At 55.1% G+C, this 24,878-nt stretch overlaps 1 protein-coding gene across 1 annotated transcript; it reads left to right on the top strand.

Moving 5' to 3' along the window:
* The first annotated feature begins 7,995 nt into the window (after nt 1-7,995).
* On the top strand, nt 7,996-22,578 carry FOXN1 (forkhead box N1). Its single transcript, XM_040243936.1, has 8 exons — nt 7,996-8,140; nt 8,539-8,997; nt 11,388-11,498; nt 13,409-13,539; nt 14,882-14,978; nt 18,388-18,595; nt 18,781-19,272; nt 21,008-22,578. Exons 1-8 carry the CDS (start codon nt 8,018-8,020, stop codon nt 21,319-21,321), a joined length of 1,935 nt encoding a protein of 644 aa, XP_040099870.1. The 5' UTR covers nt 7,996-8,017; the 3' UTR covers nt 21,322-22,578.
* The last annotated feature ends 2,300 nt before the right edge of the window (nt 22,579-24,878 follow it).

Genomic DNA, 24,878 nt, shown 5'->3' with positions numbered 1-24,878 from the left:
CAGGCTGATGGCAGAGCTGGGAGAGGAGTTTCTGGGGTCCTTGATCAGAAGGAACCCCTGTGAGCGGAGAGGGGAGGCTTAGTGGCAGGACGGGCATCTGAGATAATAAGTGCCAAGCTAGAGGATGAGGTCAAACAAGGCCCCAGTCATCCCTGTTGGTCTCACAGCTCATATCTTCAGCTTCTAGTCACTGGCAGAGCCAGTTACTAAAGTACCCACAGGAAATGGGACCACCAGGCTCAGCCCTGAGTAGCTTGATTACGGGGGCAGGACTTCTGGAACACTGGATCACAGAACTAATGGGTGCTCAGAGGTGAGCAACTCCACCCTATCCCCCAGCCCGTTCCTCACTCACTCTAGCCAGTGTGGCTGGAAGAAGCTCATTGTAATATGAAGGCCATATTTTATCATCTGCGAAAAATCCTCCTGTTCCTTCTGTCATTCCCCATCTCATCATCCACTCTTGGATCCCTTTAACAGCTGGGCAGACTGAGGATTGGAAGGAACTTTCTTTGGAAATCAGACCCCCTGCTCTCTGTACACTGCCCCCGCAGGAGGATAAAGCAGGCAAACAGACCCCACCTCCCAGGAGCCCAGCTCCATGGTCAGGCCCCCAGGGGTTCTAGGTCACCTAGTCCAGACACAAGTCCCTTGCCAGGCCTGTTCTCACCATCAGACCCAGTCATGCCTTTAAAAATTCCTGGGGAAGGTGGGGGAGGGGGCGCAGCTTCTCCCTAAATTGCCTGTGTGAGGGTCTCATGCTGTTGGAAACGAGAATTTTGCACTGTGCACCCGCGCCCCCCCCACCCCTCCCGCCCCTGCTAAACTTGGATGGCAATCTGATTTTGCTTCTGGGAGCAACAGCCTCAGAGCTTGAACTCCAGAGTAGGTAGGAGGGAGGAAAAGACCATGAATGATAACCAGGACCAAAAGATTCCTGGGGGTTGGGAGTGTTTAGGTGGGAAGTATCTTAGAAAGGGTCACCTATGGACCCTAAAGAGAACCCAGTAGAGCCAGTCTCTCTGACTAGATGGCCATAGCAGAGGAGAAAGGGGGTCTGTTAGGAATGTCTCAGAAAGAGAGGGATGGGAGCTTAGAAGAATAGCATTTTTTATATCCTTGAAACCAACATCTCTTTCTTCCCCATCTACTAAATGAGTATATCCAAAGGCAATTCAAAGACACCCATTAATATATCCCACTGTCTACTTATTCATCTCTCTCTCCATCTGTCCATCTTCCCATCCAGTCATTCGTTCACCCATCAATCTGTCTGCCCATTGATCTATCCATTTCATCCGTCCATCTATCCTTCCATTCATACACCTATCCCTCCCTCCATCCATCCGTCATTCATCCATCCAAAGAAGTCAAGCCCCAGTAGGTCTCCCCAAGGCTGCTGGTGAGGGCCTGTGGTCCTGTGGCATTTATGGGGCATGTGACCTGCCTGCCTGGCCTGGGGAGGTAGCCCCGCCCCAGTCCTCAGGCAAGGGGCTGGTCCAGGCATGTGGGAGTATTTATACCTCGATGGAGGCTCCTGGGGAGTTGCTGGGCTGAATGACTCCCCGAAGCCGCCATGGTGGCCACGGCCCAGAGCCTGCTGTGAGTGCTTGGATTCAGTTCCTTTGGGGCCGGGGCTGGGTGGCAGGGCCTGGGAGCGGGCTGGAGAGATGGGAAGCTGCCCACGGTGTTCAGGGATGGTAGAAAGGAAGGGCTGCTGGGTAAAGAATAGAACAGGAAGCTGTTGGAGTTCGACACCCACAGCAAGGCTGGGATCCATCCTGAAGCAGGACTGAGTCCATTGCCACTTACTGCTCTTGGCGAAGAAGAGGGCAGGAGGACTAAGATTACAAGAGAGATTAAGGTTAGATACCTGGAAGAACTTCCAGCTCAGCCCCAGGCATGGGAGATGTTTCAAGTGCTTTTTCAGGACAGACATATCGAGTGGTACTCTAGGACCAGCCTATTTCCAGAGGCAGGGGAGTGACTGAAATGGCTGAAGGAGAGTCCTTCTTGGGGGGATGGAGATGACTCAGTCTCGGGTGTCAGTGGGTCAGATTTGAGGAAAGTACCCCCGAGGAGATGTGATAGCTCTTCATCCTTTGTTCTCCCCCGCTCCACCCCCTGCCCTTTCCATCTGTAGCTGCTTCTCAGAGCACTTTAATCAGATCTCAAGGCAGGGGCAGCTGACCCACTTCCTGATACCAAGCCAGGGTCAAGAGCCAGAGTGGACAGGATTTCGACCTCAGAGCCTCCAGCCTAGATGGGAGCAACGGAGCTAGAAATCCCAGGCTCCCAGGATCCCAGGGTGCCCAGCCTCAGGAGTGGCCCCCGGGCCCTTCCCTGCCACCCCTACTAGGTAACTACTGAACTGCTCCAGGGGACCCCTCCCAGCAGCCAGGCGGGTGGAGCCCCGGGTGGGGCCACAGGCAGCACTGGGCACGGTCCCCACCCCTTGTAAAACATGCTGCCGCAGCCAGCAACAGAAACCATTAAGGCGGAACTCCACCATCTCCACCTCTCTCATAAAGGGCAGGTAGGAGCAGCCCGGGTGGGAGGGAGTGCAGAGAGAGCCCAGTGAGGGCCCTGAGTGTCCTCTGTGACTCAGCTGCCCACAGGGGGCACGGGGACAGACCCTCCCAAGGAAACCTGCCCCCCACCCGCCACTCTGGCTTCCAGGTGTGAGCAAGGAAGCTGAGGTGTTCCTGAGGTGGGGCTGTGGAGCATAGTGGTTAAGCACCCTAGCTTTGAAGCCAGTGTCTGAATTGTGGAGAGCATCATTTACTAGCTGAGTGAACTTGAGCAAGTCAGGTTAACCTCTCTGAGCCTCAGTTTCCTCATCTATAAAATGGGGATAATACAGCACCTCCCATCTGGGGTATAATAACTCACCCAGCTATTCCTGGTCCCCTTGAGGATTTCCTTCCTCCTGAAGGAAGAGCAGAGGTGAGGGCCCAGAGATGACAGCTCTGTGGACCACATCCACATCCACATCCACAGGACCAGCTTAAGCATCTTTAGATGTAAATGGTCCCATTGTATCATTTTACTTATAAGGAAACTGAGGACAGAAAGGGGAAGTGACTTGTCCAAGGTCACACAACCAGCAAACAGGGTTTTCCCTGACCCCTACCCCACAAATGCTCCCTCTGCCCTGATCCTGGGGTACTAAAAGAAGAGTCTCTGAGGGGTGGGTGCTGGGTACAAGGGGCAAAAGGCCTGGCTGTTTGCAAGGACACAGAGCAGAGATGCCACCACGATGTTGTTGATCCCACAGTCATACTTTCTGGGGAAATTTCTTCCTCATCATGCCTTCTATTCAGGTTAGAGGACCATTTCTTTCTTCCCTCTGACTCCAGGGAAGATCAAGTCTATTTATTCCATCCCTACCCCAGCCCTCCCACTCTTGCAGGATCATAGAAGGAGGAGAAGTTCAGATAGCAGAGGTTAGACAGAATACCTGGACGCTAAACTGGTCTTCAGATAATGTTTTGCCAAGGTTGCATACCTGAAGTGTGTTTGAGGGTGTCGTTGGGACTCTTGAGGCCTGAGACTCAGGAGATATTTTCAGTTTTAACTGTTTGGCCCTGGGCATGTCATTCTCTCTGAGCCTCAATCTTCTACCCTGAAAAATGGGATTAATGACCTTTCTCCCCTACCAGTGGTATGTGATAAATGTTCACCCACCAGTTCTTAAAAAAAAAAAAAAGCCGGGGCGGGGGCGGGGGCTGCTGAACTGTAACATTTGCTAATTTCCTTGGATAGATATTCCCACCGCTGCCAATTTGAGGATTTGGGCCAATTTCACCAAAAGTGAACTGTACAGTTGGCCCTAACAAGTCCATAGCAGCTGACTCCAGCACACCACTGCCTGCTACTCTCTGAGGCAAAGGGAGAATGAAATGAGAGAATAGAGACAAAAGTGCTTTGTAAACTGCCGAGTATTTTATAGACATAGAGTTGTGATTAGGAAAGTCCTTATAGTCAAAGGGACCCCAGAGCGCAGTCTACCAGCTGAAAGCCCTGGCCTAGCTCCAGCCCCAAAAGGGAGCAGGTTGTGAGTGGAGGAGCCCACACTGAGTGGCAAGTCCTGAGTGCCATCAGGGGTGCTCCTAGTATCCGAGGAAGGAAAAGCGCTCGCTGGACCTCCTGCAATGGTTTGCTGATGAGATTTGCAGACGTACATCCCACTGTGCCCTCTGAAACTAAAGCAGGTAGGGTAAAGGTTAGTGTTCCCTGAAAGATTCCTCCTGAATGCAGAGGCCAGCGCCCATCAGAGAGGACTCCTGGGAGATCCAAAGCAAGAGTCACCCCCCTCTCTTCCTACTCTGATCCCTGGAAGTTTCTGCAGCCATTCTCCCTCAGGGGAATGGCTAAAATGACCTCTGAGGCCAGAGGGTCAGCAGGGGGGAAGTTCAGCCTCTGCCAGTGCAGGAGGATGATGTCAGGGACATGGAGGTGAGAGGCAGGAAAGAGGAGTTTCTTCTCCTTTCCTGGTCCTTGCCCCCAGAGCTCAAGCTTTAAAAGACTGTCCAACTGTTAATTACTAATAATAGCTATCATTTATTGAGCACATACTATGCATTAAGCTATTTACAAGCAATATTTCATCTAACCCACCAGAGAGGTATGTATTATTAGCTCTATTTTATAGATGAGGAAACTGAAGCCCAAGGAAGGAAGTTGAGCAAGTTGCCTAACCAAAGTCCCACTGTTACTGGGATTCAAACCCAATCCTGACTCTAGAGTTTCCAAACTAGCTAATCCAACTTTAGGAGCCCCTGTGACTATTTGAGAAAGGGGTCAGAAGCCAAGGCAGCCTCACCTTCCTCTCCGCAGTGAGTCCTTCACTGTGCTGGATAGAAGTCTCCACCCCATATACACCAATGAAAGCCCCTCTGCCCAGCCTCTGAGGCAAAAGGACCCTTAGAAATGGCAGTCGGTGAAGGATCTCATCTTTCTTGGGGCTGTGTGTCCTTAGGCAACTCACCTAACCTCTCTGGACCTCCTTTCCCGATTTGTAGAACAGGATTTCAGCCGAGGCAATCAATGGGGTTTGTCATCAAATCAAGAGTCATCATTTATAAAACCTACTCAGAGGTTATAAAACCTCCTTTCTTCACTGAGGTTCATCTAGGGATATCTATACCCCCAGTGCAAAGCAAGACACTGGCCTCTGAACTCTGCCTAACCTCCCTGGTTCTTATACTGTCCCTGGGAGCTCAGAGGAAGTGGGGTAGTGGTTTGGCCAAGGCAGGATATGAAAGTCACGGCTGGGAACTAAAGCCTTCAGGTAAGGCCTCTGACTTACAGGAACTCGGCCTGGGCTACTGATAACACCCCAGGACATTGGGGCTGCTGCCAGGATGAGGGGCAGACAGGGGCTGTAGGGGCCCTTCTGGGAAGGCCAGAACTTCCGCAGGAGGGGTGGCCCACTCTGAGTCTCAGAGAGGCCTCCACAGGTTCAAGTCTCAGAGGAGCAGAGCCAGGGTCTGAACCCCGTGGGGCCAGGCTGAGTAAAGGCCAGGCAGACAGGGCCTGACTACAAGGACAACTGTCATCTGGGAATGGGGTCATTAGCCAGTCTCCCCAGGCCTGAAGTGGTAAGACCATCAGGGAAACTAGAGTGTGGGGTCAGGAGCCACAGCCACATCTGGCCAATGAATCCAGATGTGCACGATACCTCCTTGAGCACTTTCTACGTGCAGGACACCTGGTACACATCATGTCACTTAATCTTCATGACGGCCCTATGAGGTGGGTCCCCAGGCCCCATGATCACAGGAGCAAAGGGAGAAACAGAATCACACAGGTTCTCAAAGTCACCAAACCAGGAAAGTGACACAGCTGGGACTCAAATTCAGGTCATCCCCAGTTCCAAGCCTTTGCTTCTTCTCTCTGTGTGTGCATTGCACCACACTGCTTGCAGGAGCTTAGTTCCCTGACCAGGGATTGAACCCACGCCCTCAGCAGTGAAAGTGCACAGTCCTCACCACTGAATCGCCACGGAATTCCCAAAACCTTTGCTCTTCACCACGTACTATTCTGCCTCCAGAGAGGAGAGCGACCACCACCCAATGTGTTACAAAGCCTGAGAACCGGGCGGAGGAAGGACCCCGGCCTTCTGTCAGGAGGGAATGGAGAAGGCCTGGGGAAAGCAGGTCTGGCCCGGGGCCAAGCGGGGCAGGCGGGCCCTAGCTGTCCAGGGCTTCCAGGGAGCAGGGGCCAGGCCGGGCGCTCAAGCAGAACCAGAGATGGGCTGCCCTGCCCCTCGGCCCGGGGCCTGCTCCACCTCGGTATCCAGTTACAGCCAGCTCGGCGCTTCCCCAGTCACGCCACATTTAGCTTTGCCGAGTGAGCGGCACCAGGACATAGAGAAGGGCGCCAGGGACTCTTGAGGGGCGGGAGAGCCTCCCCCAGCCCCCCACCTGGACCCCAGCTCCCAGCCCCCTCCACCACTGAGCCTCTGAGGGACTTGAGGCAAATGCCTTCCCTTCCTGGTCGCCACCACCCCCTTGTCAAATGAAAGCCATAAGCTTATTTAGCAAAGATGTACCAACCCCAGGCAGGGCACGCAGGGGGCCTCCAAGGCCAGCCCTCCCTCCCAGAGCTCCCAGGACAGCAAGTTGGGGGAAATGAAGTTGTCCTGCTCTGCCAGAGGGGGTCTTGGGTGAGTGTCAACCTCAGGCTTTTCTTGTTTGGCCCCCTAGCTCAGGCACCCCCACTCTGACCCCACTAAGCAAAGAAACTAAGGGGAGCATAGACTCTAGAGTTGGCCAGATCTGGGTTCAAAACTTGACTCTTCCAAGGACTGGCTAGGTGACTTGGGCCAGTCACGTAAACCCTCTGACCTCAGTTTCTTCATCTGGAAAGTGGGATTAATAACGCACCTTCCTCACAGGATTATTCTGACAAATGATGACGAAGTTCTCCTAATCATTTATATAGTGGCCAGCCCAGAGCAGGCCCTCTGCTCAGGGTAGACTTTCTCAGAGTTTACTCGGGCAAAGAGGAATACATTCAGGAGAAACTGCCCTTTGTAGGTGGTGGAGAGGAACGCAGAGAGCTGAGATTAGTAACAGTAAGAGGCATATCAGTCATGCTATTAATAAGGAGAGTTGGCATTTATCGAGCACTTGCTATAGCTAGGCACTGTGCTCAATATTCACGTGCATAATTTCATTTAACCCCACATCTGCATGAGGGCGTCTCTCTCTCTCTCTCCCTGTTTTTGCAGATGACTGATGCTGAAGCTCAGAGCTTTGCTGACACAGCTAGCAAGGCAAGAAAAAGGCTGGCTTTGAGCTGAGTCTTTTTTTCTTATTTAATATTTCTTTCTTTACTTGTGGTTGCACTGGGTCTTAGTTGCAGCACATGGGATCTTTTGTTGCAGCGCGCAGGTTTCTTTCTAGTTGGGCACGGTCTTACTTGCCCCGTGGCATGTGGGATCTTGGACCAGGGACTGAGCCCGCGTCCCTTGCACTGGCAGAAGGATTCTTAACCACTGGACTGCCAGGGATGTCCCTGAGCTGAGTCCTGTCCAGCCTCTCCTCTAACTCTAGAATGTCTGAGCAGAAAGAGCCCTCACGTGTTGCCTAGTGCAAGCCCCAAGTTTTCCGAATGGCGAGTCTAAAGCTCAGAAAGGGCAGAGGCCTGCACAGTCACAGGTACTTTGGAGTGTGGCAGACACAGGAGAAAACCCTAGAGGCCACACAGTCCTCAGTGTCATGCCAGGCTCACGGGGCCACCAGAATCCATGTCCTGCAGGTTCCCCAGCTTCTCTCTGTGTGTCTTTCACTGTCTGTCTCTCACACTGTTTATCTGCTTCATTCTGTTTCTGATGTTTCTCTCAGCTTGTCTGTCTGTCTGTCTCTGTCTGTCTGTTTCTCTCTCTCATCAGACGTCTGGCTGGAGGCAGGGTCCCAGCCCAGGGAGGGGTGGACTCAGGCTTGGTCAGCCCTGGACGCTGGTCCTCGTTCTCATCACAGCCGGCTTTCTTCGAGGCCAGGACTGGGTGATGGTGTCGCTACTCCCGCCACAGTCTGACGTCACGCTGCCGGGCCCTGCCAGGCTGGAGGGCGAGCCCCAAGGGGACTTCATGCAGGCACCGGGCCTCCCAGGCTCCCCCACCCCTCAGAACGTAAGTACCTGGCACCTTGACCTGGGCTGAGGCCAAGACCAGAGGGCTGCACGACAGCAGGTGGGCCATCATCCCCACCCCCCTGGGACCTCCCTGCTCCCGTCTTGTGCTTTCTCCCAGCAAATAAGTACCCAGGGACTCCCAGATCCCGAAGTGTTGAGATCTGGGCCTCTGCTTGTCCCTTTGGTCTGGGACTTTCCCAGGGCAGGGCTGTGCGTCCGTCCTACTGAGGTTCGAAGCGGTGCGTCCTCATCAGATCGAGGCTTCCAAGGGCGGGTTAGGTCTCCCTCCTCCACCGGGGGCTCCCCGGAGCTCAGCCACAGACCCTCTACCCTCGCACAGAGTCTGGTCTGGATCCAGCCTCCGCTCACAGGCTGTCTACCCTCTGTCCACCCCAGAAGCACGCCGGCTTCAGCTGCTCGTCTTTTGTGCCTGATGGCCCTCCAGAGCAGGAGTCCTCCCTGCCCCCACACAGCCCCAGCGTCGCGTCACCAGGCCCCGAGCAAGTCCACTGCCCAGCTGGCCCTGGCCCGGGCCCCTTCCGTCTCTCACCCTCAGACAAGTACCCCGGCTTCAGCTTTGAGGAGGGGCCCACGAGTGGTCCCGGGCGCTTCCTCAAGGGCAGCCATGTGCCTTTCCACCCATATAAGCGACATTTCCATGAAGATGTCTTCCCCGAGGCCCAGGCTGCCCTGGCCCTTGATGGACACTCCTTTAAGACCCCGGGGGCGCTGGAGGCCTTTGAGGAGATCCCTGCGGATGTGGGGGAGGCTGAGGCCTTCCTGCCTGGCTTCCCTGCGGACGTCTGGTGCAACGGGCTCCCCTACCCCAGCCAGGAGCACAGCCCCCAAGTCCTGGTGAGTACCAGCGCCAGCGCACACCCCATCACCCCTGTGCCAGTTCCCGGCACTCCAGAAAGCCTTCTGAGATCAAACTTTCTGCCATCCCCTTTCCAGACCTTTCTACTCAGGGTCAATGTGCACCTACAAGCTCAGAGAGTTGGGGTCTTTCAGCTTCACTCGGAGCCTCCAGGTCAGCTGAGGGAGGGGGTGCTGACCTGGCCCGGTGTCGAAAGGGTCGGGTCAGGGAGTCTGGTCAGACCCTGGGATGCTGGAAGCTCCCCAGAGGCTCCTGAGTCAGGATTCCTACATGCAGCTTCTCTCTGTTTGAAAGTCAAGAATCCCCAGCCAGACCTTCACACCCATATGTAAATTCGAGAAGAAAAACACATTCCAGAGGCCTGGAGAAAGGGCTTAGGGAGGAGTCACAGAGCACCACTTCTCCACTCCAGAAGCAGCATGCAGATTTGGGAGAGGACTTAAGCCTTCTCAAAGGGCACTTCTGGGCCCCATTCTTTACCTAGAATGAGGCCTGGGTGTATTCATAGAAATACCTTGAAAGCACCTTAGAAGATCAATATGTCCTTTCATAGCCATACCCATAAACTCTGTGACCTTTGGTAAGTGACTTAACCTCTCTGAGCCTCATCAGAAAAGTATACTTACCAGCACCTACCCCATAGGCTTATTGCCTTGGGAAGAGGAAAACTCACTCCCAGTTGGGGCTGTGCCTACTCCAGATACAAGAATACTGGAGTGGGTTGCCATTTCCTACTCCAGGGGATCTTCCCAACCCAGGGATCAAACATGCATCTCCTGCAAGTCTCCTGCATTGCAGGCAGATTCTTTACCACTGAGCCACCTGGGAAGCCCCATCCCATCAGTTACTGCCCCGTAAATGTCCACTCAGTGCCAGCCTCTGGTCACTGTGCCAGATGTTTCCTTTCAAGTACCCTGTTTAATCCTTACGACAACCCTCTAAAGAGTTCCCACTATCTCCATTTTACAGAAGAAGAAACTGAGGTCCCATAGAGACCAAGGAGAAGAACTTGGGCCCAGAGACCCACAGCAGGATGGTCGACTCGCTGAGCGATCTTGGGCACATCCCTTCCCTTCCATGGGCTCAGCCCCATCATTGGCCAAATGATAGGGTTGGACATAGTATTCATGGCCCTTCTAGGCCTAAGATTCTACGATTATGGATATCTCTGCATCAGCCACCGCAGGGCACACCCAGGAAAGAGCTCACAGCCGATTTGACCCTCTGGGCCCAGATGCTGGCTCCCCAGACCCCTGGTAACCCCAAGAAGAATGGTCCACCTGCTCTTGGCCTGGTTTACCTTCCAATTCCTAGCTGTGCTCTCTGTCTGGGTGCCTCCTCAGGGTAGAGCTCTAGGCGCATCCCTGGGGTTTCCATGTGGGGCTCACAACCTGTGGGAAGCCAGGATCCAGCCCCCACGACCAGCAGCAGCTGCAGACTCCCTCTGCCAGAGTGGGAAAGGGTGCAGGGCTCCGGCAGACTAGCAACTGGGTAGACTCCTCAGGGGCTTTCCAGGAGGTACAAGCAGTAAAGAACCCGCCTGCCAATGCAGGAGACCTAAGAGGCACCAGTTCAATCCCTGGGTTGGGAAGATCCCGAGGAGGGATGGCAGGAGGAGGGCATGGCAACCCACTCCAGTATTCTTGCCTGGACAATCCCATGGAGGGAGGAGCCTGGTGGGCTATGGTCCACAAGGTTGCAAAGAGTCAGACACGACTGAAGCAACTTAGCACACAGCACAGATTCCTCAGAACAGAGAGCAGAGCCGCTAAGTTGGGGGTGCTCAGAGCAGAGGGGACTCACTAGCCCCCTCCAGAGAACCTGCTAGATCTACCATGGGCTTTGCAGAATAGGAAGTGTGAGGGCCTTGGGGGCTCCAGCTGGACCAACCTGTCTGGCCACTTCCTGGGCTCCCTCCCCATGGCTCTGCAGTGGGAATTCCAGACCAGTGGTCCTTTGCGGATCTGCTCTGAGAGGCTGGTGGTCCTGAACCAGGAAGCAGGTCCCGAGCCAGGCTTGGTGAGTGGGATCAGCCCGTGCATCCTTGTGCCATTCCAGGGTCCTACCCCAGCTTCAGTGTGACTGACGACAAGTCTCCCCCACTTCCCTGGACAGCCCAGCCTCAGCCTCTCACTTGCAGGGAAGTGGGGGATAGGGAGCACAGTCAGTTCCAGCTCCAGCTCCACCAGTAAGCTGCCGAGTTTCCTCGGGAAATTCCTTGTCCTCCTCTGTTCTCAAGTATTTGTCCTCCAGGAATAAGCTTTGCTAGAGGCAAAGTGGAATTGCTTTTGCGTAAGGTTCAAGATGGATGATAGGAAGGAAGAAAGACAAGGTCCAGCCTGGTCATCTGTTTCTTTCCTTCCAGCAGGGGTCAGAAGTCAAGGTCAAGCCCCCAGCTCTGGAGAGCGGACCAGGGATGTACTGTTACCAGCCCCCCTTGCAGCACATGTACTGTCCTACCCAGCCCTCCTTCCATCAGGTGGGTCTGGGGCAGGTGGGAAATTCCCCCCAGGGTCTCAGGATATTGTGTTCATGTGTGATGTGTGGGTGTGTATGTGAGTGTATGAGTGCACACCTGGATGGGCAGGTAGGGGCAGCCGTGCCTTGAAGCTCAGGCTGGGCCACCCAGGGTGGGGAACAGGGGTTCACAGGAAGGGAAGCAATCGCCCTTCTCTCGGAGTGGGTGGGGCTTGTCTGAGAGGTCTCGGCAAAGAGGGTGGGGCTGAGATTGGGGCAGGGCCGGATGGAATCAAAAACGGAGAGAAAGAGAAGACAAGGACTGAGCAAAGAGAAAAGCCGTTTAAGTGGGGTGACACATGAGGCTGAACACCGCGAAACAGTGGGCTCCTGCCTGGGCCAGCCACCATTTTGTTATGTGGCCTTGGCCTCAAACTTCCCTTTAGCCTCGTCAGGGTGGGACCAGGAGTGAGACTAGGGGACCTTCCTCATGAGAGGCTCCAAGTCCCCATCATCTTTGGCCCTATCCGCCCTCCCCATGATCTCCTGGAGCAGGGCATGGCAACCCACTCCAGTATCCTTGCCTGGAGAATCCCATGGACAAAGGAGCCTGGCGGGCTACACAGTCCATGGGGTCTCAAAGAGTCAGACACAACTGAGAGACTAACACTCTTTCTACTCCCCACCCCACTGCTCAGCCTCAGCTCCTCCCCAATTCAGGATGCCAAGTAATTGCCCCACACTGTCAGGGGATGGAGGTTTTTAAAAAGAGAAAGAAAAGTGCCCCAGAGCAGCCAGGCAGCTCCCAGGAGTCACCGGGCAAGACAGAGCAAGTGGCTGCCCAGCGCCCAGCTCCATCCACCTGCAGCCTGGCACTGAGACAGGCCCTGCCTGTGGAGCAGGTTCTACTCCCAGCTCTTTGGCATTGGCCCTGATGTTGGCCAAGCCAGGGAGACAGGCATGTGGGCGGGAGGGTGGTCAGACTGCTTGCTTTGTGGGGAGAAAGAAAGAGAAGGAGGGAAGCAGAGGGAACACAGGCTCATCCCCACTTGGTGAGGAGCCTGGCTGGAGTGGCTGGGCCATCCTGAGGCTCACGGTCTGACCCAGGGTAGGGGCGTCCCTGAGGCAGCCTGGCCCAACAGGAACCGAGCCACAGCAGGGCTCAGGGGCTACCAGACCCTAGACAGCCTCGCCGTGTCCAGCTCTGTCCTGATACCCTCTGTTTTCTGCACCCCCTCCCCGAACAAGATGGCCGCACCCAGGGCTTTATGGAGCCTGCAGAGAGGGTGACTCAGTCACTAAGTGTCTCTCGGGTGACCTGGAAAGAGCACTTCCGCCTGGAGCAGATGGGGGAGTCAGAGGCTCCTACCCCCCTCTCACCCCCATAAAACAGCATCCCAGGCGGCCACTCCCTTTGCTGTAAAAACTACCTCCTACCCTCACCGGCCCACCACCATGACCGGGCCTTTCAGAGAGCCACTGAAACTCGTAAAAGGGGCCAGTGCCCAGCAAACGCCCAGGCCGGACACCCCACTTCCGGCCCATGCACTCCAGGAGATGCCAGGGAGCATCTGCCCAAAAGGGTACAGGGGCCCAAGCTACCCCTCACACTCTCTAGTTCAGCTCCTGTCCTATCACCATGGCAACCAGGGTACCTAGAGGCCTGAGAGGAAGATGCTGAAGGAGGCTTTGAGACGTCTGAGATCCTGAATTCTGGAATGTGAATCTCCTCAGAGGCCCTCCCAGGACAGCCACATCCTTGGCCAGCCTCAGATAGCTCTGCCTTCGGGGCTCATGACCATGGATGGTGAACGCTTGAGAGAAGAATCTAGTTTCAGTTCCTTCTCTGGATGTATGAGTGGGGGGAGGGGACTCCCTTCCTTGGGAAGACTGGTTACCATGGCAACCACTCTGCCCCTTTGACCTCTACAGTACTCACCAGGTGGCAGCAGCTACCCTGTATCCTACCTGGGCTCCTCACACTATCCCTACCAGCGGATCGCACCCCAGGCCAGCACCGATGGGCACCAGCCCCTCTTCCCAAAACCCATTTACTCCTACAGGTATGTTTCTCAGCACTTCTGGGGTAGAAGGAAGAGAGGTGAGAAGTCCCTGGGGAAACTGAGACATGGAATCCTTGAGGAATTAGGGTAATGGTAGGGGGGTGGAAGTCATACCTGGTAGACTTCCAAAGGATGCTAGAGAGAAGAATCCAGCATGGGGGCAGGGGGTTTGACTAGCTCCCTTCTGACCTCTCATCCAACCCTGGGGAGTCATGCTTGTGGCTCAGCTCAGCAGATGCTGGTGCCCTGGGGTAAGCCCACTAGGTTTTAGCCTCCTGGGGCCCTGGGACTGAGAGTTTGGCGGGGGGGCGGGGGACGCTTCTCCCTTTCCCCTCCTTCTGCAGACTCAGAGAGAAGCCTCACCCTAAAGCGCCACCGGAAGTAAGCGAGGGATGAGGTCTGCAGAGGTGGTTCAGTTACTCAGCATCTACCAGGTCTAGTGCAGCTGCTCTGGGGCTGGGGTTGTAGGTGCCAGGCCAGCAGCACCCTGCCCATCTGGGATCCCTTCCATCTGAACTTTCATTCATCCAACCAACACTGATACTCCACCTCCTGTGTGCCAGGCCTCACGTGGGGTCAAGTCATCAGCCAGGGTGAGCTCAGGAAATGGAAAAGGTACTTACACATCATCCAGGAGCACAGAGAAGGGGGTTGTGGAAGGCAGGATGGTGCACAGCAAAGAGCACACGCAATCTTTGGAGTCCAGTAGAACCGGGTTCAAGCCAGGCTCCGAATTTACTAGCTGTGAAACCTCAGGCAAGGGACTTAATCTTTCCAAGCCTCTGTTTATTCACCTCAAAAAAAAAAAAAAAAAACAACCAAAAAACTGCAGTATTCAGGCCTTTGGATGGATTAAGTGAGAGAATATGCTTGGCATATTATAGGGGCTCAAATAACCTGAGTTCCCTCCCTTACTATCCAATATTCAAGCAATTGGCTGAGGGCTGACTGGTAATGACAGCGTCCATTTAATGAGAGCCTTCTATATGCTAGGCAGCATCCTTAATCTTCACAACTCTGAGGTAGCTATTACTTTCTTCTTTTCAAAGCTGAGGAAACTGAGGCTCAGAGAGGTTAAGGCACTCACCCAAGGTCACACAGCTAGTGAGTGACTAAAGCCAAGAGTGTAACCCAGCTCTCTTAGATGCCACAAGACCCTGGAATATCAGTAATTCCTAACTTCAGTGGATACTTTCTCATCCCTTCTCCTCTCGACCGCCTCTCACCCATGAATTCTGCAGCAGGCTCTTCTTTCTTGACTGTTTCAGCCAGGGTAGGAGGGTGGGGGAAAACGCCAGGCCCGATCAGAGGTTCCAACTCTCAGAGCTTTCTCTGCCTTCAGCATCCTCATCTTCATGGCCCTTAAGAACAGTAAAACTGGGAGCCTTCCTGTCAGCGAGATCTACAATTTTATGACGGAGCACTTTCCTTACTTCAAGGTGAGCCCTAAATCCACACCACCCCACCACCCCCAAGTCCTGGGGCAAGCCAGACCTCTCTGGAACCAGAAGATACCATTGGGAGGTGGGAGATGAGTTTGAATGAAAGCCAGGAGAGGGTGTGCCCTCCCACCACACACTTCCCTTTGTCTGCCCTTCAGAAGGCAGTTCTGTGTGGGCAACAGAGAGCTCAAGCCATTCACCAGAGGTCACACAGCAGGCTGGGGTCAGACCTCATGCCGGTGGAAGGTGGCCATGGCAACCTGCTAGGCTTCAAGGCGCATCCACCTACCCCAAACGGGGAGACAGAGCTTGGGAAGAAACCAGAGGCTGTTCCCACCGCTGCCCCCAGGATGCTGTGGGACTGAGGAATTTGGGTGGGAACTGGCCAGCCAAGGTGACCCAGGATGCTGGGGCTGCAGAACTCATTGCCTTCTTGGGAGAGATTAGGATCTGCCTCCGTGGGCGGCAGGCTCAGCTGCAGTTCTGCCAGAAAGTGGGGTGTGGGCTTCACAGTCTTCGAGTGTCCTAGGGAGCTGGCTGTTTCACCTGACCTTCCCACGGACATTATCTAGTCTCTTTCAACCACAGAAGGGGCTTCTGGGGCTCTACCAGACTCTTTCCCTAGAGGCAAGACAAGCACCCTTCTCTCTCCATCTGCTCAAGGCCAAACAGCAGGTGGGATCACTTGCTGCTGGCTCAGGCTTTCTGGCTTCCCACTCCCCTTGTCCGCAGGCTGCCCAGGCCCTCCAACAAAAACCCCTCTTTCTGGGGTGGGTGCAGGGGAAGTCAGAACTTGTGTATAAGGAGTGCCTTCTCCAAGGCCTGCAACCTGATGGGTACGGTCTCACCTGTTGCCTGGACAAAGGGCGGGAGCTGAGACCCAGGTAATCCAGAACTCAGCTCCACCCACCAGTGGGTGATTTCTGACCCCACCATCTTCCCAATTTTGCTGTCTGGAGATAATTTGAGGTTGATATTCAAACAAGAGGCTTTCCTGATGGTTCAGCAGTATAGAATCCACCAGGTTCGATTCCTGGCCCGAGAAGATTCCTTGGAGGAGAGTATGGCAACCCACTTCAGTATTCTTGCCTGAGAAATCCCATGGACAGAGGAGCCTGACCAGGCTACAGTCCTGGGGTCGCAAAGAGTGGGACACAACTTAGCAACTGAACAAGAATTCCAGCAAGTTTGTACTTGCTGAACTGCCACCGAATGACAAAATGGGCAAGATGGCCAGAGTTCTGGCCAAGAACAAAAAAGCATGGTCATCCATCAGAGCTTCTGGACGGGAGAGGAGCAAGGAGAGAGTTGGCACTGGGATTCAAGCAGCATCAAAGCCGGTATCCAGGGCTCGCCCTTTAAATCCCAGCATGTCAGGGGACCAAAGTCTCATTGACCTGTAAAGCTTTTAGAGTGTCCCTTAAGGCTTCAAGGAGTCAGGCCAGAGAGAGGGAAGTGAGGGAGGGCCCTGCCCCATTCCTCCCAGCTTTTCCTCCCTGCCAACTCCCAGCCTGGCCCCCAGCCCCTCCCTACATCTCATCTTCCTGGCTTAATTATTTTTCCTGGGAGCCGTGTAATCCCTGTTTTATGGGGCTGAGGAGTGAAGAGGTCTAACTGCTTTTTTTTTTGGTTCCAGTTGTTGTTCTTAGTCAGTTGCATCACTCCCTTCCTCCCAAGTTTACTTTTGACTTCAGAGAGAAACCATCTGTGAGGATGGGACGGGCCCCAGGTGGTAAAGACAATCCAGTGGGGTGACCTGGGCAGGGCCCTTAGTTAGGGGACAGAGCTGGAGTCTGGCTCTGACCCTGCCTCCTTATGTGATCTCAGCCTGGACCCTTTCTTCTCTGGACCTCAGCTTCCCAGTCTGCAAAATGGTCAGATTGGACCAGTTGGCACATAGGTTCCTTCCAGCTCTGACAAATCCCCTCCGACCCACCTAAGGAAAGAGTTCAAAGATCCTCTCCCCACCTCTAGCTCTCATTCCCCAGTTGAAGGTCATTTTTCTGGGCTGGGACAGAGTGGACCCTGGGGTGGGCAGCACTCATCCCCAAGGCAGCTGAGACGGGCGTCCTGAAGCCCTGTGAGTCAGGGATGTGGGATGGGGCAAGTTCCAGCCACTGGGCACAATTGCTAGTGCTGACCATCCCTCTTCCAAACAGGAAGTGGCTGGGGTGGGGGCTGCTCTGGCATCCCAAAGTCACAGGTTTATGGGGCTGTAAAAGGGCCCGGTGCCCATTAACTCTGCCCACTAGGCCACACAGTCTTGACTCCTCGTAGGGACTGCTGTGGGAGTTGAAGGTGAATCCCTAGCTGGCTGGTCTGGTGGCTTAAGAGTCTTCTCTCATGATCCTGGGAGCCTTGGGGGTCATCTCAACCAGCGCCCTGACCCAGGCCAGTGGCCCCTAAGAAAGGCTTCAGCCTCTCCTGCCAACCATTTGCAGTGATGCTGGCATTGGGGCCTGGTTCTGCTGGACATGATTCAGCCTGGCTGCTCCCTGGGGCAAGTGAGCTGGGAAGGAGGGAGTGGCTGCCCCTCATTAGGCAGAAACGGTGAGCTGGAAGGGAGAGGGGCTGGGAGGTGAGGGCGCAGAAGGACCTCACCAGGCAGAGCAGATGCTCTGCCCACAGTCACCCCTGCTGGGCCCAGGACTGTCATAGAGCCTGGAACAGAGCTCTGGGCGGGTGGGTGGGGGGAGGGTGCCCAGTGGCACCCCCGCCACCGCCTCTCACCTGACTGAGTCAGCCTAATGGTTTTTACAACCTTCCCTGGGCACAATTACTGTACTGGTGGCATGACCAGGCCTCCTAATGGGTGTTTATTCTGTTGGCACGAGCATCCCCCGCCTGAGGGCTGGCCTCCCCACCAGGACACGCCCCCCAGGCACACGCATGTGAACACCCACACACACATACAATCATGGATACCCACACACACCCCTAGAGAGACTTTCTCACACACACACATCCTTAGCAACACACACATGTCATCACACTCAGAGGAGTTCATGGACCCACACCCCAGAGTCAGGCTCACAGCAAGGAGACACAGCCCCAGAGAGCTCAGCGTGGCAAGGCCCTCTCCACACAGGGGTCCAAGCACAGGCCCGGAGACCCAGCGGGGAGTGGTCCAACCCCAGGTCGGGGAGGTGCAGCACCTCTTCCTCAGCACCCACCAGCCCCTCCTGTATGAATCACCTCCACAGTCCTCTGAAGGGCATGGGATAGGATGGAGACAGATTTTAGGTGCTAATAACTGTGACTGAGGTTCTCGTCCATCCCTGCCCCACTACTGATGGGACTGAGTGTGGAGCTCAACAAGCCCCAGAGTGGGCGGCAGTTGTGTGCCCAGACGGCCAAGGCTTTTTCTGAACCTGGCCTGAATTCATGTCTTGCTCTGCTCCGGTAGACGGCGCCTGATGGCTGGAAGAATTCTGTCCGCCACAACCTGTCTCTTAACAAGTGCTTCGAGAAGGTAGAGAACAAATCGGGAAGTTCCTCTCGCAAGGGCTGCCTGTGGGCCCTGAATCCGGCCAAGATCGACAAGATGCAGGAGGAGCTGCAGAAGTGGAAGAGGAAAGACCCCATCGCCGTGCGCAAGAGCATGGCCAAGCCAGGTGAGGCTGCCGGCTGGCACGGTGGACCCAAGGTGCCAGAGCCAAAAAATTAAGAGTGGGGGTGGTGAGAAAGGCTGGGCGATGGAAAGCTGATGAATAAGGAAAGGGCCTGAATGTGCTTCCGAGGCTGGGAGCGACTGTGGGGGAAAGGAGGTCTCACAGTGTCCTCTCTTGGGCCTTTTCAGAGGAGCTGGACAGCCTCATCGGAGACAAGAGGGAGAAGCTGGGCTCCCCACTGCTCGGCTGCCCACCCCCTGGGCTGGCAGGCTCTGGCCCCATCCAGCCCCTGGCACCTCCATCTGGGCTCTCCCAGCCACTGCACTCAATCCACCCAGCTCCGGGCCCCATTCCTGGCAAGAATCCCCTGCAGGGCCTACTTGGGGGGCACGCGCCCTCCTGCTATGGGCAGACATACTCGCACCTCTCGCCGGGCCTGGCCCCTCCTGGACCTCCGCAGCCATTGTTCCCACAGCCAGAGGGGCATCTAGAGCTGCGGGCCCAGCCAGGCACCCCCCAGGACTCACCTCTGCCTGCCCACACCCCACCTAGCCACAGTGCCAAGCTGCTGGCTGAACCTTCCCCAGCCAGGACCATGCACGACCCCCTGCTGCCAGACGGAGACCTTGGCACTGACCTGGATGCCATCAACCCCTCTCTCACCGACTTTGACTTCCAGGGTGAGCTGGGAGTGGGAGGGGGGAGGGGGGACAGGCCTGCAGAGGGACAGCTGGTGGCGTGGCCCGGCCCATCTGTCTCCAGGTTGCAGTCTGCTAACTGCCCAGTTTCTGGAGCAGAGAAAGCCCAGAGCTGGGGAATGGGTGGTGGTGGTTGGTGAAGGGTCAAAGAGGAATATTCTTGCCCCTTGAATGGGTTCCAACTGACCTATCACCAAACCACTCTCAGCTCTGGGCTGAAAGTGCCTGGGAGAGCCCGGGTCTTGGGAAGCTACTGTTAGAGACAGGCAACTTGAGCTGCATCTCCCTTCAGAAATGGGGAGCCGGGCTCAATAGCCTCAGAAGAAGATATAGACCAGGGGTGTGTGCCCCCCAAGTAGCTTCAAAAGATACGGGCTGAAAAGGGGCCAATGGTCTATTCCATAGTTGACTGTGAGCAACTGAGATTCTGAACATTTCCAGAAGTGACTATATTTTTGGGAGTTCATCACCTAATGCAGAAGAAGGAGAGAGATCTTCCCCGAGAAGGGGAGGCCGAGGAGCTAGGCAGGTCCCAGGAAGAGATTCTGTCTCTTCCATTCCATCTTGCCTGCTTCATCTCTGCCTGTGGCCAATCCCACCCATTCCCGTCTAATCTCCAGTGCACCCCCAGGTCCTGGTACTGGCCACAGGAGCTTTGAAGGAGGGTGCTGACCCAGGCCTCAGGCCCTCTGTGTGCACTGGGGTAGGGGACATCCACAAGCAGGTGGAGGCAGCTGACCCTCGGATATCTCCCAGTCTGATGAGGAGAGAGCCCGGGTCTTAGGAAGCTACTCTTAGGCAACTAGAGCTGCAGCCCCCTCCAGAAGTAGGGAGCCAGGTTCCGCAGACTCAGAAGAATCTATAGATACATGGGCTACCATAAACATTTACTTACCTAAGCCCTACTGTCTGGCATCTTGTGAAGCACTTTACATGTGCTCTCTCGCGTGGGCCTATAGGGTAGGAGGGACTATTCAACCCATTTCACGGATGTGCACCATGGTTAAGTAACTTATTCAAGGTCACTGAGCTAGAAAGAAGGAGAGTTAGGATTGGAAGCCAGGCAACCAGCCTTGGGTTTAGTTCAGCCCCCTTCCTCCATACCCTGCAGCCCTGATCCCCAGGGAAGGAGCCCCAGGCCCTAGCCAGCCATGATGCAGGTCACGCAACATACAGAGAAGGATCAGGTGCAGCACAGTTTGCACCCCAGAGTCAGTGCTTTCCGGTGGGGAACACTTCCTGACAGGGCTTTGCTCCTTCTCCTTGGACCCTGCAACGGAGAACCCCAACCAGCTCACTGGATGCTGTGGTGCATTACTGGAAGACCCTTGGTCTGGGCTGCACATTCACCTTCCTTGGGAACCTGGACAAGAGCCAGGGTGAAGAGTTCCTAGGGCTCCCTACCCAGGGTAACCCCAGAATGTACAGTATCTGTATCAACCCTTCCAACAGGCAGCTCTTAAATCCTTGACCACTCCCCCACCTCCAAAAAAGAGCCACAGAGATCATCTGGGCTATGGCTTTCAAAATGTCCTATAGGGGAGGAGGATGCAGAGAGGTTTGGCAACTGCCTGGGGTCAGAGAGCTAGTGCCAAAGGTCTGCTCTCCGGTCAGTGTTACCCCAGTCCTGCTCTCTTCCGCGTGTGAGAGCATGGGGTGAGAGGCAGACAGGGCTCATTGGTGCCTCCCAGTCACGCCTGTTTTTTCCCCCAAATAGGAAACCTGTGGGAACAGCTGAAGGATGACAGTTTGGCCCTTGACCCCTTGGTACTGGTGACCTCATCACCGACATCGTCTTCAGTGCCACCAGCTCCCCCTCCCTGCTATCCCCCCGGGCCCTGTCTGGCTGAGACCAGCAGTGGGACAGGCAACTTGGCACCCCCAGGCACCGGGGGCTCCAGCGCACTGGGTGACCTGCATCTCACCACCCTCTACTCGGCCTTCATGGAGCTGGAGCCCACACCCCCCGCGGCCCCTGCTGGCCCCTCTGTGTACCTCAGCCCCAGCTCCAAGCCCATGGCCCTGGCCTGAGCTATGCCCCACAGCAGCTCCAGCCTTTGCTTGGCCCGGAAGTCCCAGCCGGCCGCCCATGTCGGGCTCACCTTAAAGGTCAAGGAAGGAAACACACTCCCTGTCCCCTATGTCACGAAGCCAACTTGGTTGTTAGCTGGCAGCTGGGGGTGGAGAAGTCACCATGCAGTATTCTGCCCCTCGCACATTTCCACCACCTGGTACACCAGCTCCTGGCCCAGGGACCCCGGAGAGCAAGTGTCTGGGCAAGAAAAAAATGCACTCTCCATGGCTCACACTTATCCACACTTAGGCTCTTGTGCACATGTGCACAGGCGCGCACACACACACACACACACACACAGTTATGCAAACATACACCCACTCATACCTTATACCCAGAGGAATCAGAACTATATCACAGACTTCATTGGGGGGCAGCTGAGAGCTGAAGGCTTTGGTTATCAAAAGCTCAGGGTCCCCAGCCAGGTCCAAGACCACCCTGGAACCCTCTTCTGACATCCACATTCTCTGCAGGCCTGCCCCCCTCCAGGAGTGATCTTTCCCAGAAGCCCCCTGTATTTATTCTCCCATCTTCATCCCAGCAGCCCATCAAGAAGGAGGAGATATGGAACCTCTCCCAAAGTTGTCTGTGGGCCCCCAAGAGGGTGCTGATATTCACAGCACCCACCCTGCCAGGCTCTCAATCTGTCCTTAACTTAAGCTCTATCTGGCTTCCCCCGGGGGATGACACACAGGAGGGGCAAAGTCCGCCCCAGGACCAAACTGAGCCCAATTCCGACACAAAGTGTTTGGAAAAACCCTTGCCCTTGGAAACTTGAAAGTGTCCTTTTGCCCCAGCCCTGGATGCAGGAAAGGCCCCTCCAGGTCACTACAGTCACCCCTGAGAGCTTCATGTAGCTTAGGTCCCAGCTTATGAATACTTCTGTTTCAGACAGCCTGGGCAGTTAGGGAGGGAACTCTGGTTCAGGCTGGTGGGGGAGCACCCATGCCCCCTCTCTTTGACTGCTTGGCAGGTCCAGGATGCCCCTGGAGCAAGGGGGTGTGACTTGCTTGGCCACTGTGTCCTACCTGAGAGCCCAACCCACACCAAGTAGGCTGAAGTGGAAGCTTCAGCCTACTTGGGGCCTGAGGGTGATAAGAATACCCCCTCCCCCCGAGGTTGGGCCCAGGCTCAGATGAGACACAAGCAGAACCCTTGATGGCCTGCCACTGTTCCCTGTCCTGGAACAATAAAGCAAATGCCTTGTGGTCTCAGCTATCATTTCTAGACCTCCCTCCCTGGAGCAAAAAGGTCAGGACACACTGACTGTAGATTCCCTGGGCATGTGATCTTACCCCAGCCCTCACCCAGAACTAGGAAGTTTCAATTTGAAGAATGAGGCATCTCAGAGAACTTCTGAACAGCAAGGAAAGGATAAGGGGATGAGGTGGGGTGGGGGGAGCATCTCCTCCCAGGAGAATTTCCTGAAGGATTGAAAGCAGTGGCTGCCCTGTCCAGAAGGAGGGAAGGAGGGAGAGAGGGAGTAGGTACCCTCCCCTACATCCCTTCCTCCCGAGATCTGTCCCTTCCTCAGCCTCCATCTCCTCACACTAAGGGTCACTTCTCTATCCAGACTGTGCCTTTCTGCCCCCATCTTTCCCTGGCTGGGCTCTGGTTTCCACAGGTGACATGAACGAAACGTAGCCTGGCGCTGTATGCCCTGCTGGCCCTGGAGGGTGGTCTCTGGAGGGTCAGGGGCCCACTCAGTCCCACCACCAGGCAGGCTGCTGTCCCCAAACAGCAGCCTGGGAGGCAGCCCCACATTCAGCCTAAATGGGGATAGGGCAAGTGTGGGAGCCAAAGTTTATCCATGGACCTTGGACCTCGATCTCAGAGCAGCCACGGATGGGCCTTCTGCTTAGGAAGTTTTCCCTGGGGCCAGGGCCTGGGGGCCAGCCAATGCCACCTACCTTGGCCAGAGGACATTATCGCAGAGGATTCCATAATAGAACGCTACTCTCCATCAGCACGCTCCCTCCCAGAGGCTCTAATGCTGGGGCCAGAGCTAGAGGGATGCAGGGGTGGGGTGGGGTGAAGGCATGGCCAGCCAGTGTGCCCAAGAGGAAGAACCCCCCCTTCATCCTGACCCAGCTGAGCCCTGTGGTATAGGAAGGGTGAAGGCTCTCTGTCAAGCCCCCAGCTCTGGGCAACCCCAGGCCTGTGTCTTGATACCCAAGCCCCCAAGAGCAGGGTAAGTGCTTCATGGGAGAACTTTACTGGGACCTACTGCCTTGCTTCAGAACTTCGGACCCTGGGGGCTCAGACGACCTCCTCTAGGCCTCCAGCCCAGGCAGCTGGAAGCTGGCAGTCCAACCTCAATCCTATGGACCCATTAGGCACACATGTAAGTGAGCTTGCCCCTGTGCAAGTAAGACAGGTGGCAAGGAGATAAGCCTTGGGGTCTCATGTTTCTTTGTTTGTAACCAGACTGGCCCTTGGACTAAAAACAAAACAAAAAACAACTGAGTGGCAGCGGCTCGCTGAACTGAGCCCCACACTTCTGCTCATATACTGCCCCCTGCTGGCCACTCATCATGTGTTCGCCCACTGTTCAGAGAGGAATAGTTTGAATTGATCCAGGGTCTGGAGAAGGATATGGCACCCCACTCCAGTACTCTTGCCTGGAAAATCCCATGGGCGGAGGAGCCTGGTAGGCTGCAGTCACTGGGGTCGCTAGGAGTCGGACACGACTGAGCGACTTCACTTTTGCTTTTCACTTTCATGCATTGGAGAAGGAAATGGCAACCCACTCCAGTGTTCTTATCTGGAGAACCCCAGAGAAGGGGGAACCTGGTGGGCTGCCGACAGGACTGAAGTGACTTAGCAGCAGCAGCAGCAGCAGGGTCTGAAAGTTCTCTATTTGTAGGAAATTAACCCTTTTAACTTCTCAGGTTTAGGGGCTGTAAACCTGAGTGTTCTAAAACCAGTTAGAATTCATGAGTCCATGAACTTGGATAATTAAATTTCACCTTCATTTTCACTTATCTCTACCTTGAATTTAGCATTTCCCTCAATTAAGAATGTCAGCAACAAATCACAATAACTTTTCACAGAATTTGTGACTTTGTCATTAGGTAGTTCCCATGTGCACCGCTAGCTCCAGCCCAAATTGGCATGAGTGGTGGGTCCCCTTGCAGTATCTGGCTTTCCTGCGCAACCCAATGGTAGAGTCCTCACGACACCCTTAAGGAGTCAAAGCAAAAAATATCTGGCTGATTTCAAAAAGAATGTGAGGCACAGCTCTTGCAAGGTTCAGCTCAGCCTTAAAAGACAGTTCATCAGCACCAGGGCCAGAACAAGCCCCACCCGACCCTGTTTCTTCCTCCTTCTACAGCCCAGGGAATCTCTTGGTTCCCAGGAAAAGTGCCAGGAACCAAATGTACCAAGGTGCACCATTAGCAGCAGGACCAGTGCCAGAGGCATGAAGACTTAAAAGGAGGCAGGGGTCTAAGGCTTCTCCCAGCCAGGCCTCTGCCAGGCCTCACCAGAGAGCCTCTTTGATACATGCTCCAGG

Source organism: Oryx dammah, unplaced genomic scaffold, assembly GCF_014754425.2.
Source record: "Oryx dammah isolate SB20612 unplaced genomic scaffold, SCBI_Odam_1.1 HiC_scaffold_8, whole genome shotgun sequence".
Classification (NCBI taxonomy): domain Eukaryota; kingdom Metazoa; phylum Chordata; class Mammalia; order Artiodactyla; family Bovidae; genus Oryx; species Oryx dammah.
The sequence above is the reverse complement of the archived record's forward strand: the minus strand, read 5'-3'. Positions and strand labels throughout refer to the sequence as shown.

Excerpts from the sequence above, each read along its gene's own strand:
- FOXN1 (XM_040243936.1), top strand. The coding sequence starts at position 8,018 with ATGGTGTCGCTACTCCCGCCACAGTCTGACGTCACGCTGCCGGGCCCT. Across the intron at positions 11,499-13,408 it reads CCCAGCCCTCCTTCCATCAG|TACTCACCAGGTGGCAGCAG; the intron begins GTGGGTCTGGGG and ends TGACCTCTACAG. Across the intron at positions 13,540-14,881 it reads AAACCCATTTACTCCTACAG|CATCCTCATCTTCATGGCCC; the intron begins GTATGTTTCTCA and ends CTCTGCCTTCAG.